The sequence below is a fragment of the Osmerus mordax genome, chromosome 27 (assembly GCF_038355195.1).
Source record: "Osmerus mordax isolate fOsmMor3 chromosome 27, fOsmMor3.pri, whole genome shotgun sequence".
NCBI classification, from domain to species: domain Eukaryota; kingdom Metazoa; phylum Chordata; class Actinopteri; order Osmeriformes; family Osmeridae; genus Osmerus; species Osmerus mordax.
Window position 1 is genome coordinate 9,428,911 of NC_090076.1, and position 14,754 is coordinate 9,443,664.

General features: G+C 51.1%; 2 protein-coding genes across 4 annotated transcripts; one reads left to right on the forward strand and one right to left on the reverse strand.

Annotated features, from left to right (window-relative positions):
• Positions 1–650: 650 nt before the first annotated feature.
• pomgnt1 (protein O-linked mannose N-acetylglucosaminyltransferase 1 (beta 1,2-)) lies at positions 651–10,801 on the reverse strand. 3 transcript variants are annotated; one of them, XM_067230747.1, is made up of 21 exons: positions 10,736–10,801; positions 10,215–10,452; positions 9,983–10,085; positions 9,546–9,661; positions 9,238–9,303; positions 8,931–9,044; positions 8,620–8,737; positions 8,352–8,450; positions 7,626–7,753; positions 7,416–7,486; positions 7,238–7,313; positions 6,414–6,539; positions 4,333–4,391; positions 3,700–3,772; positions 3,221–3,349; positions 2,932–3,057; positions 1,852–1,916; positions 1,717–1,761; positions 1,459–1,594; positions 1,244–1,353; positions 651–1,160 (listed from the first exon to the last, which is right to left on the reverse strand). In XM_067230747.1, the coding sequence occupies exons 2-21, from the start codon at positions 10,341–10,343 to the stop codon at positions 1,079–1,081; spliced, it is 1,971 nt and encodes a 656-aa protein (XP_067086848.1). In that variant the 5' UTR covers positions 10,344–10,452; positions 10,736–10,801; the 3' UTR covers positions 651–1,078. The 3 variants fall into 3 exon arrangements, with proteins under 3 accessions (XP_067086848.1, XP_067086850.1, XP_067086849.1); XM_067230749.1 differs by having other exon boundaries at positions 10,732–10,796; XM_067230748.1 differs by having other exon boundaries at positions 10,643–10,786.
• A 1,124-nt stretch (positions 10,802–11,925) lies between these two features.
• LOC136936902 (interferon-induced protein with tetratricopeptide repeats 5-like) lies at positions 11,926–14,213 on the forward strand. The gene is made up of 2 exons (XM_067230572.1): positions 11,926–12,024; positions 12,329–14,213. The coding sequence occupies exons 1-2, from the start codon at positions 12,020–12,022 to the stop codon at positions 13,638–13,640; spliced, it is 1,317 nt and encodes a 438-aa protein (XP_067086673.1). The 5' UTR covers positions 11,926–12,019; the 3' UTR covers positions 13,641–14,213.
• The last annotated feature ends 541 nt before the right edge of the window (positions 14,214–14,754 follow it).

Here is a 14,754-nt window from a genome sequence, read left to right on the forward strand (position 1 = left end):
GTACATAATAACAAAACATGCGGGAGCACACAACCAACCATTGTTATAACTGCTTTGAAAACAAAGATCCACAAATATCGAATCCTTAACCCGACAAAATGACACTGACACTGTAGTGATGCTGGCCACTGTGGTGTTCAACATGGGCGCTCCTTCCATCCGAGACGTCATGTGCGTAACAGCAGTAAACTGAGAACACTAAGGGGTGTGTTTCAGTTAGGGAGTGTTTTGTACCATGGTCATGTGACCTGGAACCAACAAAACACCGCAAAATAATCCCTCAAGAACAGACCAACTCCTCTTCAGTCGTTAATGCTGAAAAATAAGCGGACTCTTTTTCATCAAAAATATATATATGTATCTATATACACATTAGTATTATTTGATATCTGTAAACAAATGTTAGGCTTCAAAAAGATGCACTTATTCGAGTGGATGAAAAACCGAAACTCGGGACTAGGCGATGTCAGTTAAATAAATAGAATTAAGTAAAAAATGTATGTACAAGATGGACGAAGCACTCAGTAGTTCTAACACAAGCAGGTATGAAGTATGATGTTCCTGTGTGTCAGTTCAGGACGGCTAGAACATCATCCTTTCTTCATCCACTCCCTCCCTCCCTTCCTTCCCTCCCTCCCTTGCCCCTTCCTTCCTACCCGTCATCTCACGTCGGCCAACCGTTGTCAGGGAGACACAGATCGGGAGTTTCACCCAGACCTCCCCCTTCCATCCATGCCTCTGACCCTGCTATTGTCTGGAGAAGAGCGTCCACATGTGGATTAGCCATGCAGCACAGCTGCAGCTAGAGCATGGGACAGGCCTAAGAGGTAGACATCTTCCTCCCGTGAAGCACAGGAAATGGGACGGAGTAGTAGTTCAGTGTTAAAAGAACAAACAAAAATCCCACTACAAAAAAACTACAGATCCCAGAAGCATCTGCAACACTGCTCCACTATCCATCCAGGCGGTGGTGCCCCTTGGTGGCGGGAGGCAGGACTGCGGGCAGACAGGGGCGTTTAAGGCTAGGCTGGAGGTCTGTTCCCGAGGGGGGAAGGTGTGGCGAGGAGGGGGGCCCCTTCTACATCTGGTCCACTGGGGCACCTTCCTCTTTGGGTGGAGCCTCCAGGTGGATGGGGGTGATATGAGCTGGCTTCTTTACACTGACAACACAGAGAGAGAGAGAGGTTTGTAACTGTTAACACACTGAACTACGGGGGGGGGGGGGGGGGAGAGAGTTACTCACGAGTAGGGAGAGATGGGGACCGCCACCACCAAAACGTGGTTCCTCTTCCTGAACAGCCGCCACAGGCCGCTGTGGTACCCCCGCACATCCAGGTCCCACACGTGAAGGCACTGGAGACACAATCGAGCAACACCGGTTACCAAGACGACACCGGTTACCGGGACGACGATCAATCCAGAAGTTAAGAGAGCAAACGAGCGGTTAGTGGTGGTCACCTTGGCGAGCTGCGTCCAGGTGGAGATGTCGGTGTCCTGCTCCATCCTGATGTACATGACGTAGGTCCGCCCCTCGCCGTCCGGGATGAATGAGTCCTCGCACGGGTCCTTGGTGTGGTCCAGCACCTCCGCCTCCCTGGACACACACACACACACACACACACACACACACACACACACACACACACACACACGTCAGTAATCCAGTCTGCAGGACAGGGTTCAGTAGAGCTTTACAGATGAGCCTTTCTCACTCACTTGAACAGGTTCTGAATCTCCAGCTCGTACGCTTCCTTCTTCAAACTGTGGGAGCCAATCACACCCTGTTAAACTCCTCCCACTCTGGCTTCACCTCAACGTTACAGAACGGCGGTTGGGCGCCGGCGTACGTACCCGTCAACGTTCTTCAGCTGGACCTTGGGAACCGTGTTGAACTTGTGCTTCTTGAAGTAGACCTCCTGTAGGGAGAGAACACACGTTAGAACGTCTGATCCCTCCTGCTGCCTGGAGGAGGAGGGGTGGGGGGTCTGGAGGAGGAGGAAGAGGGATGGGGGGGGTCTGGAGGAGGAGGAAGGGGGATGGGGGGGGTCTGGAGGAGGAGGAAGGGGGATGGGGGGGGTCTGGAGGAGGAGGAAGGGGGATGGGGGGGGTCTGGAGGAGGAGGGGTGGGGGGGTCTGGAGGAGGAGGAAGGGGGATGGGGGGGGTCTGGAGGAGGAGGGGTGGGGGGGTCTGGAGGAGGAGGAAGGGGGATGGGGGGGGTCTGGAGGAGGAGGAAGGGGGATGGGGGGGTCTGGAGGAGGAGGAAGAGGGATGGGGGGGTCTGGAGGAGGAGGAAGAGGGATGGGGGGGGCTGGAGGAGGAGGAAGGGGGATGGGGGGGGTCTGGAGGAGGAGGGGTGGGGGGGTCTGGAGGAGGAGGAAGGGGGATGGGGGGGGTCTGGAGGAGGAGGAAGGGGGATGGGGGGGGTCTGGAGGAGGAGGGGTGGGGGGGTCTGGAGGAGGAGGAAGGGGGATGGGGGGGTCTGGAGGAGGAGGAAGGGGGATGGGGGGGGTCTGGAGGAGGAGGAAGGGGGATGGGGGGGTCTGGAGGAGGAGGAAGAGGGATGGGGGGGGCTGGAGGAGGAGGAAGAGGGATGGGGGGGGCTGGAGGAGGAGGAAGGGGGATGGGGGGGGTCTGGGGGGGTCTGGAGGAGGAGGAAGGGGGATGGGGGGGGTCTGGAGGAGGAGGAAGGGGGATGGGGGGGGTCTGGAGGAGGAGGGGTGGGGGGGTCTGGAGGAGGAGGAAGGGGGATGGGGGGGTCTGGAGGAGGAGGAAGGGGGATGGGGGGGGTCTGGAGGAGGAGGGGTGGGGGGGTCTGGAGGAGGAGGAAGGGGGATGGGGGGGGTCTGGAGGAGGAGGAAGAGGGATGGGGGGGTCTGGAGGAGGAGGAAGAGGGATGGGGGGGGCTGGAGGAGGAGGAGGGGGGTGCTTACATGGAAGTATCCGTTCATGTTGAGTCCTATGATGCCAAAGTGGTAGGAGCGAGACACGTCTGGAATCACACACTCCCTGTCCTTCCTCTGCTCTGGCATACGCATCCACATGTCCCAGTCCCACAGCTGCAGCACACACACACACACACACACACACACACACACACACACACACACACACACACACACACACACACACACACACACACACGGTTAGCTTCACAGTGTGTTACAGGTACACCACTGAGTACACACACACACACACACACACATCCCTCCCCACACAGACCTTCTCCGGCGTGGGCCACTTGGGCTCCAGCTCGTCCTTGTAGAGACTCTTCTTGAGCACCCAGCCCAGGCCGGGCATGCTCTCCACCCTGTACAGCAGGGCTGGATCCTCTGCTGTGTGCTCGTAGCCCTGGAACACATAGCCCATGTGACCAGCCGCCATGACGACACACACACACACACACAAATATGAGCAACAGGTCGGTTGTTGTATTTTGGTTTATTAGGAGGTGTGCGTGAGGGAGAGGGTTGAGAAGGTGTGTGGGGCTGGGTGAGGGGTGAGGGACAGGGGTGAGGAGGTGTGTGTGTGTGTGTGGGAGGGGAGGGAGGGAGGGAGGGAGGGAGGGAGGGAGGGAGGGAGGGAGGGAGGGAGGGAGGGAGGGAGGGAGGGAGGGAGGGAGGGAGGGAGGGAGGGAGGGAGGGAGGGAGGGAGGGAGGGAGGGAGGGAGGGAGGGAGGGAGGGAGGGAGGGGAGGCTGACCTGATCGTTCCAGGCAGACACACAGTACAGGCTGTCGTCCTCATCCAGCAGATGCACAGTCTGACTCAGAAAACTGAAAAACAACATCATCATCATGTCACCAGCAGGACTTCAGTCCACACTTCCTGACTGTGGACTGTGGGCGTTCTCTGGCCTCAATCAGTTAAGTATCTATTGTCCAAAACATCAACTAGCTTCTTCGTTGAGAACCCAACCTTCTGGATCCGGTTGATCAATAACAGAAACACAAAAGGCTCAGGGTCAAAAATGATGCTCACTGAAGCGAAACGGCATGAAGCTTAGTCAAGTCAAAAGTGACCAATGTTTCTAATCCATTGAAAGTGTTTCCTCTGTGAAAACGAGATAGCTGCAGCCAAACAAAGAGAGAGAGGGAGTTCCAGAGCGTTCTACAGGGCAGGAAGTGTGTGTATTTGCTGCCCCCCTGTGGTCAGATCAATACTGCCAAAACAAGATTTAGGTCACAAAAAATAGCAGCATTGCTGTAGCTTGCTTGCTGTAACGCGAGATAGGCTATGCCTATGAACGTTGTTTTCCCTTCTCTCTCTCTCTCAATGACCCCATGTTTTAACCACCCTTCATTCCTTTCCATTAATCGTCCGTCTTAAAACCCACCTGAAGAAGTCAATAGACACATCTAGATCTTCCTCCAGCACTATGGCATAGTTGGCATCCTAGAAACACAAGCGCAAAGAAAGAGAGAGAGAGAGAGAGAGAGAATGAGACACTGGTCTGTCTGCAGTGACTGGGCTGGTGTCTGTCTGCAGTGACTGGGCTGGTGTCTGTCTGCAGGGACTGGGCTGGTGTCTGTCTGCAGTGACTGGGCTGGTGTCTGTCTGCAGTGACTGGGCTGGTGTCTGTCTGCAGTGACTGGGCTGGTGTCTGTCTGCAGTGACTGGGCTGGTGTCTGTCTGCAGTGACTGGGCTGGTGTCTGTCTGCAGTGACTGGGCTGGTGTCTGTCTGCAGTGACTGGGCTGGTGTCTGTCTGCAGTGACTGGGCTGGTGTCTGTCTGCAGTGACTGGGCTGGTGTCTGTCTGCAGTGACTGGGCTGGTGTCTGTCTGCAGTGACTGGGCTGGTGTCTGTCTGCAGTGACTGGGCTGGTGTCTGTCTGCAGTGACTGGGCTGGTGTCTGTCTGCAGTGACTGGGCTGGTGTCTGTCTGCAGTGACTGGGCTGGTGTCTGTCTGCAGTGACTGGGCTGGTGTCTGTCTGCAGTGACTGGGCTGGTGTCTGTCTGCAGTGACTGGGCTGGTGTCTGTCTGCAGTGACTGGGCTGGTGTCTGTCTGCAGTGACTGGGCTGGTGTCTGTCTGCAGTGACTGGGCTGGTGTCTGTCTGCAGTGACTGGGCTGGTGTCTGTCTGCAGTGACTGGGCTGGTGTCTGTCTGCAGTGACTGGGCTGGTGTCTGTCTGCAGTGACTGGGCTGGTGTCTGTCTGCAGTGACTGGGCTGGTGTCTGTCTGCAGTGACTGGGCTGGTGTCTGTCTGCAGTGACTGGGCTGGTGTCTGTCTGCAGTGACTGGGCTGGTGTCTGTCTGCAGTGACTGGGCTGGTGTCTGTCTGCAGTGACTGGGCTGGTGTCTGTCTGCAGTGACTGGGCTGGTGTCTGTCTGCAGTGACTGGGCTGGTGTCTGTCTGCAGTGACTGGGCTGGTGTCTGTCTGCAGTGACTGGGCTGGTGTCTGTCTGCAGTGACTGGGCTGGTGTCTGTCTGCAGTGACTGGGCTGGTGTCTGTCTGCAGTGACTGGGCTGGTGTCTGTCTGCAGTGACTGGGCTGGTGTCTGTCTGCAGTGACTGGGCTGGTGTCTGTCTGCAGTGACTGGGCTGGTGTCTGTCTGCAGTGACTGGGCTGGTGTCTGTCTGCAGTGACTGGGCTGGTGTCTGTCTGCAGTGACTGGGCTGGTGTCTGTCTGCAGTGACTGGGCTGGTGTCTGTCTGCAGTGACTGGGCTGGTGTCTGTCTGCAGTGACTGGGCTGGTGTCTGTCTGCAGTGACTGGGCTGGTGTCTGTCTGCAGTGACTGGGCTGGTGTCTGTCTGCAGTGACTGGGCTGGTGTCTGTCTGCAGTGACTGGGCTGGTGTCTGTCTGCAGTGACTGGGCTGGTGTCTGTCTGCAGTGACTGGGCTGGTGTCTGTCTGCAGTGACTGGGCTGGTGTCTGTCTGCAGTGACTGGGCTGGTGTCTGTCTGCAGTGACTGGGCTGGTGTCTGTCTGCAGTGACTGGGCTGGTGTCTGTCTGCAGTGACTGGGCTGGTGTCTGTCTGCAGTGACTGGGCTGGTGTCTGTCTGCAGTGACTGGGCTGGTGTCTGTCTGCAGTGACTGGGCTGGTGTCTGTCTGCAGTGACTGGGCTGGTGTCTGTCTGCAGTGACTGGGCTGGTGTCTGTCTGCAGTGACTGGGCTGGTGTCTGTCTGCAGTGACTGGGCTGGTGTCTGTCTGCAGTGACTGGGCTGGTGTCTGTCTGCAGTGACTGGGCTGGTGTCTGTCTGCAGTGACTGGGCTGGTGTCTGTCTGCAGTGACTGGGCTGGTGTCTGTCTGCAGTGACTGGGCTGGTGTCTGTCTGCAGTGACTGGGCTGGTGTCTGTCTGCAGTGACTGGGCTGGTGTCTGTCTGCAGTGACTGGGCTGGTGTCTGTCTGCAGTGACTGGGCTGGTGTCTGTCTGCAGTGACTGGGCCGGCAGGTTGCAGGACTCACAGGGTGCAGGTTGAAGGTGGCCGTCAGGCTGGCTTTGTAGTGCTGTGACACCCGGGCGTTCTTGATGCTGATGGGAGTGTGTTGGATCCCCTTCAGCCCAAACAGCTCCACAACGTCCATAGGCTCCTACACACACACACACACACACACACACACACAGACAGCTAGTTAAGACTGAATTCGAGAGCAGCACTGAACCCATGTTTAGGGAGAGAAGGGACTTGGGGGAGGGAGTAGGGACTTGGGGGAGGGAGTAGGGACTTGGGGGAGGGAGTAGGGACTTGGGGGAGGGAGTAGGGGCTTGGGGGAGGGAGAAGGGACTTGGGGGAGGGAGAAGGGACTTGGGGGAGGGAGTAGGGACTTGAGGGAGGGAGAAGGGACTTGGGGGAGGGAGTAGGGGCTTGGGGGAGGGAGTAGGGACTTGGGGGAGGGAGTAGGGACTTGGGGGAGGGAGTAGGGACTTGGGGGAGGGAGTAGGGGCTTGGGGGAGGGAGTAGGGGCTTGAGGGAGGGAGTAGGGACTTGGGGGAGGGAGTAGGGACTTGGGGGAGGGAGTAGGGACTTGGGGGAGAGAGTAGGGACTTGGGGGAGGGAGTAGGGACTTGGGGGAGGGAGTAGGGACTTGGGGGAGGGAGTAGGGGCTTGGGGGAGGGAGTAGGGGCTTGAGGGAGGGAGTAGGGACTTGGGGGAGAGAGTAGGGACTTGGGGGAGGGAGTAGGGGCTTGGGGGAGGGAGTAGGGACTTGGGGGAGGGAGTAGGGGCTTGGGGGAGGGAGTAGGGACTTGGGGGAGGGAGTAGGGACTTGAGGGAGGGAGAAGGCTTCACCTCATAATATCCATCGATGAAGACAGTGATCATCTGAGGGTTGACGCCATGAGCCGACAGCAGAGACCTCAGCATCCTGCGCAGAGATAACACGCTCACAACAAACGCCGCTCCAACACAACCACGCGCTTTCGGTTGCCACGGCGCCGGGTGAGCACTGTTCTGCCGCGGTCCTCACCTGTACAGGTAGTTGGGTCTGTTTCCTGCGATGACCGCCACAGGGACGTTCATCACGTTATTGACGGGCAGCTGGAGAGAAGAAAAAAAAATATATATATATATATATTCACACACACACAATCCCATTCACACACACATACATTATCACACTCACACACACACACACACACACACACACACAGGAGTGGCGTACAGGACAGGTACTCACCGGGTCAGGGTTGAACTGGATGGGCGCCGGGTCCTTACAGCTGCAGATGCTGCCGTAACCCTCTACTTTACTGCAGAAGATCTTCCGCCGTCGGTTCCGGTCTGTGTCGGCCCAGTGACACTCTGCCTCTGGGGGGGGGGGGTGGGGGGGGGGGGGTGGTGGGGGGTGGAGGTGGTGGGGGGGGGGGGGGGTGGAGGGGTTCGTTACTAGGCAATAATGAAGTCCAACAGACCACGTGTACCTAAGGAAGGGAATAATTCTTCTTGTCCTTGTCTTATCTCTGTTCAGGTCCAGGCACACCTTGTCCCTCTGGTATCTTTCTTTACCATATCGTTGTATTTCATAGAACAGAAAGAAAGACTGATCAGCTGTAAACGTTGAGCAAGAAATACAGGAAACGAAGACAACTGATCGATGACTGACCGCCGAAATACTGTTAGAACGATGCACTTCTGAGCCTTGGTTCTCTTCGATACTTTCTGTTTCAACTATTTGAAAGCGTCTGCTGAATAACATGTGAATGTTCAGCATGTCAGGTACCTTCAGAGGCGGTTAGCTGCATGTCAGGTACCTTCAGAGGCGGTTAGCTGCATGTCAGGTACCTTCAGAGGCGGTTAGCTGCATGTCAGGTACCTTCAGAGGCGGTTAGCTGCATGTCAGGTACCTTCAGAGGCGGTTAGCTGCATGTCAGGTACCTTCAGAGGCGGTTAGCTGCATGTCAGGTACCTTCAGAGGCGGTTAGCTGCACCTCAGTCTTCAGCAGCACAGGGTCTCCCCACGTGGATAGAGCAGGAGACTTGGAATGCTTCTCACCATACACCTGACCTGAACACACGCACACCTTGAATAAATAGTGTATGATGTAAACTTGTACACACTTGTAAAGCGACTTTGGGTATTTAGAAAAGCTCTATAAAAAAAATTAATTCTTATTATTAATGTGACTGTGTGACAGACAGTGAGACAGAGGATGTGTGTGTGTGTGTGTGTGTACCTCCTTTCTTTACCACCAGGGTCCAGGTGTCTCTCCAGCTGAGGTTGAGGGACACCTGACTCCCAAGTCCCTTCAGCAGGTTCTTGGCTACTTCTTTCAGGTGGAACGTCCCCTCATCCTGCATGACACACACACACACACACACAACAAACCAACCCCCACACACACAGCACACACACACACACACACACTTGTGTCAAGCCAACTGTCGTGCGCTTCAAAAAGAAAACACATTTAACAACAAATGAGGTTGTGCTTGACGCTGGGTGGACATGTGAGGTCTTCTGGAGATGGGTTGCTAGGAGACAGACCTTGATGGTGAAGATGAGGACCCTTCCTCTGGTCACCATGTTGAGGAACAGGATCATGGCTTCGTCCTCATGAGGAGAGTACGTGTCGAAGACCCTCTTGGCCATCACGTGTCCCTACGACAACAAAAAACAAACTGACAAGAGACCAGAGCAGGAGTTTCTACGAAACCACTCTGCTTCATACCCACACAACACAAACGTGGTCGGGCATGGCTCGTGTTGAAGTGGGGGTACGTCACCACATTGGAAGGATTCACCAGTGTTGACGTTTAAAGTTTTGGGTAAGTGTTTCTGGGAGGTGGCTTACGGTGGCCTGGTTGAGGACGATGACGTGAATGCCCCTGCCCTGCTCCCGCATGTCATCCTCCAGGACCTGCAGGCGAGGAGAGAAGCTTCAACACTGTCCGGACCCTCCCTGCCCAGTTAACAAGACTATCGTCTCCACAGACCGGTGTTTCTCAAATGGGGAGTACTCCTATGGGTAAATCATGAAAATGTGGGTATAAATGCGTATTTATACGATATAACTACGGGTATAGGGGGTACTAGGATTCAGAAATCAGGGAAAAGGGAGGTACCGAAGCCAGAAAAGGTTGAGAACCAACTGCCACTCACGGTGGTTCCGTCCACGGCCACGTAGACCTTGGAGCGGCTGGAGTAGACCTCGATGTCCAGGGCCTTGCGTCCGCTGGCAGGCCTCCGAGGAGTCTCCATGTTGGGGAGGACGTCCTCTGTAAAGGGTACTGTTATGCTCCAATCCAGTCTAATGACGGAACTTTGTTAGGATTGGGTCAGTTTAGTGTGCATGGGTGAGTCTAGTGTACATGTGTAGTGTATATGGCTGAGTGTAGTATACATGTGTAGTGTATATGGCTGAGTGTAGTGTACATGTGTAGTGTACATGGGTGAGTGTAATGTACATGTGTAGTGTACATGTGTAGTGTACATGTGTAGTGTACATGTGTAGTGTACATGTGTAGTGTACATGTGTAGTGTACATGTGTAGTGTACATGTGTAGTGTACATGGTTAACTTGAAGAGAAATGACTCACCGTACTCCTGCGCTGCCTCCTCCTCATTTGCTACCCTCCTTGTGTCTAAAATAAGTTTAATATTGACGATTACTGTGACCAGTAGAAACAGAACAGCTCCAGCCTGCAGGGCAGAGAAAAATCAGTTCGACGTTGCGTTGCCACTAAAACGAACATGCGTCAATAGAACTATGTTTGGGCTTATGAGGCTAAACTAACTGCATCAGCCTTTGACAAATATTTTTGCTCACACCTGGCAGAAACGACGGATGGCTCTCTTGTTAGTTAGTTTGTATTTCCAGGTGAGGTACAGGCTCCGTTGCTGGCGGGGAATGAAAGGTTTCGCTCGGGGATTTGGAGTCCAGGTGTCCATCCCGGACATTAGCGAGACACGGGTAACCCTCCCCACCTCCCGGTGCACAGCACGCTACTATACCGCATGCACCGTCTCCTCAATAAGACCAGATACTCATTTACAGTCTAATTGAAATCTGTAAATAAATAAGAAAGCAACCAAATTTGAGTCCAAGACAATGCTCACGTAGTGCTAGCTCGATCAAGGATATTACCGTCCTATGTTTTATTTACCAGCTAGCTAGCTAGCTGGCTTAAACGTTTGTCTTGTTAGGTTGGAAGGCCATGCAGGAATGAGCACTCGCTAGCTAATAATGTAAACCTTACGTGAAGGTTCTACCGGTTGGATGTTATTAAACGTTGTTTAACCATAAAATATGGAATATAACCGGCAATGCTCATGGCTTGTGTGCTACCTGCCTTGCAGCCTTCGGCCACAGCTTGAGCCCACTGTTGTGCTGCTACGAGATGTTTCGGTGCTTCATGGAATTTCCGGCGCAAAAAGGCTACGTAATGGTGGTGGGTGGGTGTAAAAACTTGTCGACTCCTTGTGTCATTTCCCAAGTACTTAGGGCAAATCTCAACTGTTCAACTCCATCGGTTCCTTCGTTTCGTTTTTCCATAATCCTGTCAGTGTTTAGCGGGCAGCTATGGTAGCACTATTACAAGCCACACACATGACAGGGAAAACGAAACCGAGGCAGGTCTCTCTCTGAGATTAGAAATATATTTTACAGGAGTGTTTTGGCCAAGATGGGCAGTAGAATAAGTAAAAAAGAAATACACCGCCTAGTTTAAATAAACAGAATAAAACAGAAAAAATACCTTTACAAAACTAAAAACACTTACAAATCAATTGATATTCATAACATATTCTGTAAAATGTAGGCTACAGTGTGTTGATTATGGAAGCAAATCAGTGGCATAATGTTTAGAATGTTAAAAGGCATTGAATACTTAATATTGAAATGTAAACACCACCAAATTAGTTGGTTTTGAATTCACCTCTTTAAAATTGAAATATGACTATTTCAGTGTAAAAAAAAATCTGATCCAAAAATTAAAGGTTCAGGAATTCAGGTTGCTCAAAATCAAACAGTAAAATTCAGATCCCAAAAATGTTGATCTGAATGTTTTTTTTTTGTTTTACATTGAAATAAATTCATATTTGAATATTAAGTATTAAATGTCTTCCACAGTTAATATTTCTAAATTGTCTTTCCAACCAGCACTCCTGAGACAGCCTTGAGATTAAAACTGGAAAAGCTGTAATGCCACTTCACGTGGGGAATAACCGGCAGCATCTCAAAACTGAGTAGTCTCTTTAAGGATAATCAGACAGTTTAGCTTATAGTTTCATACAGTTTTCGGCCACAACACCGGTCACAGGTCGCTATGGCATCGGTTGCTAAGTTACCTGGGGACTTGGTCCGGTGGCGTCGCACCCTGGACCTGCTGCTATGGCGACGGGTGCTTTTACCAGCGGCCAAGACAGCGAAAACGAAACCGAGGCAGGAAGACTTCTGTCTGTTTCTATACTCAGGAAAGGGTTGGGATTAGGGACGGACAAAATACAAAGTCTAAGCTCTGACTCAGTATTCCTGGTTTATGGCATCTCCAACATATAAAGCCACGCACTCAATGCAACTCAGCAGTCAGACATTCTAACACCAGCAAGATATCGAAACAGACAACTGCGTAACTATGAGGTAAGTACGTTTCAATAATATTGCTAATTATTATAACCTTTATTTAACCAGAAAGACCTCTCTGGATTAGAAATCTCTTTTACAGGAGTGTCCTGGCCAAGATGGGCAGTAGAATAAGTCGAAATGAAATATACAGCCTAGTTTAAATAAACAGAATAAAAACAGACCCTTTACAATACTAAAAACACTTACAAATCAGTTGATATTCATAACATATTGTTTAAGATGGTTCAATTTGTCACATTCTGTAAAACACAACGTAGGGTACAGTATGTTCATATTTCTAAATTGTCTTTCCAACCAGCACTCCTAAGACAGCCTTGAAATTGAAACTGGAAAAGCTGGAATGCCACTTCACGTGGGGCATAACCTGCAGCATCTCAAAACTGTGTAGTCTCAGAGATCACCTGGAAGACATCAAGACTGACGAGGGGTACACCTGGCTGGGTCACATCTACAACCTCCTGGGTTTCATACGCTACAGACAGGGCTGTACCGATTCTGCCGTCCAGTATCTCAGAAAGGCAGGGGAGACCTTTCTCCAAATCAACAACACGGTCTCAGAGGAGGGCCCATGGCTGTTGGTCAACTATGGAAACCTAGCCTGGATGAACTTCCATCTGAACAACATGAAGGCGAGTCAGGACTACCTGGAGAAGGTGGAGGCTGTGCTGAGGGATCACCCCTCTCCGTCCCAGGAGGATCCACTGCACCCCGAGGTGTACGCAGAGAAAGCCTGGACTCTCATTTACTTTGGCCAGGCCGAAATGGCAAACGCAATAGAATGCTTCCAGAAGGCAATTGCAATGGAACCTGATAGAAAGGAATGGCAGACAAGCCTCGTTTTAGCCCTCAACAAAGCTCACGCCAGATGCAATCCAGAGATGGAGTCTGAGATTTTGGAGAAATTTAGAATGGCTAAGGAAGTTGATCCGGAGAATTCATACCTTGCTAGCGTTTACTTACTAAGACTGGCTGAGAGTCAGAAAGTAAGTCCGGATGAGATACGAGCACTAGCTGTGAGGATTTTGAGTAGGCCTGCCGGGGCTTATAGCGGTCTTAGACCCTTACTAAGAGTCTACAGAATTTGCTTAACACATGACGAAGCTATAGACCTGGTACAGGAGGCCCTTGACAGAAATTCAGATGATCGCTACTTGAAAGCCGGGCTAGCGACATCTTACAAGTGGAAAGTCCTTTCAAGGGAAGACATCCATTGTAGTAAGAGTGTCATCGACAGAGGCATCAGTCTGTTCCAGGAAGTGATCGCTCTTTACCCAGAATCCTGCCTGAATGCCAAGTTGGACCTTGCCTCTATCTATGCTGAGTCAAGACGTGATGGAGCAGATGGGATATACGATGAGTTACTGGTCAGACGTGACCTAGGGCCTGCTGAGTTACAAATGCTGCACTTCTCCTATGCCCAGTACCTGAATTATCATGTCCATAGCCAAGTCAGATCTATAGATCATCACATGGAGGTTGTAGAAATACAAAAGCAAAGCAAATATCGGAGCAAGAGTGTCACGATTTTGAAGCGAATTGTGGAACGAGGACGAAACTACAGGTGTGCAGAAATACGAGACTTTTTGGATAAAAATTCTGAACCTCTGTGAGGGATGAGAAGGAGGTCTCAGAGAACTGTACTCGTGACAGGTTAAAGGAAATACTCATAGCCTGTTATACACTAAAAGGTATTAGTAAGTTCATAAGTCATGAGTATCTTAAAATATCTAAGGTTAAAAAGATTGTGCATTCAGTAATAGTTCATAGGGATTGATAACATTCATAATTGTGTTAAAAAGTTCAAATCTGTTAAACGTACAAAGGGTAAAAATTGTAAGAGGAATGTGTAAACGTTATATTGATTACTTTATTTTGTGGTGCCTACTTTAGGGGTAAAAGTGTTAATCTGTGATCTACTAAATGCTCTTAATCTATGATCCTGAGATCGATTTCTTTGGCCTCCACCCAAGTTCCCGGGGAAATCGCGATATTTTCCTCATTACACTAAAGTTCAGTGAGGTAACAGTATCACTCTCGTGATTATTTCTCCCCTTTTTCAGGGGCGTAACACTCACCTATAATAACTTTCAAGAGCACTATTCAGACAGATGTTTCATTTGACCAGTGATTTTCTTCCATAAAAAAAGTTAATTTGTGTATTTCTGATGATTAAAACATAACTGAGACCAATAATGACGTGTTCTAATTATTTACAACGGGGTGGATTCTTTATTTGTATAAATGTAATATTGACAAACCTTAGTGCCAACATTTATACCAGTTACACGTTTAACGCCACCAAACAAAACATGGCAATGCTCATACTGTAGAAGTGTAGGTCCAGAATCTAGGTGTCCATGGCAACCTCTTAACCTCCACTAGTCTTCTAAATGCTTTAATGTACACTGAGGGGACTAGTATGAGTAACCACAATAAGTTTCAGGCATGTGACCCTTTCGTAGTCAGAGGTAGCAGGGGGTGCATTTAATGGCAAGAAGGAATACAACAAGCCTGCCATGAAATGCACCCCCTCTATTGATTGTTCTGTATATCCCAGCATCAAATGATTCTTACTGTACAATGAGGGGACTAGTATGAGTAACCACAGTAAGTTTCAGGCAAGTGACACTTTCCTAGTCAGAGTTAGCAGGGGTGCATTTCATGGCAAGAAGGAATACAAGCCTGCCATGAAATGCACCCCCTCTTTTGTCTCTGACGTTGATT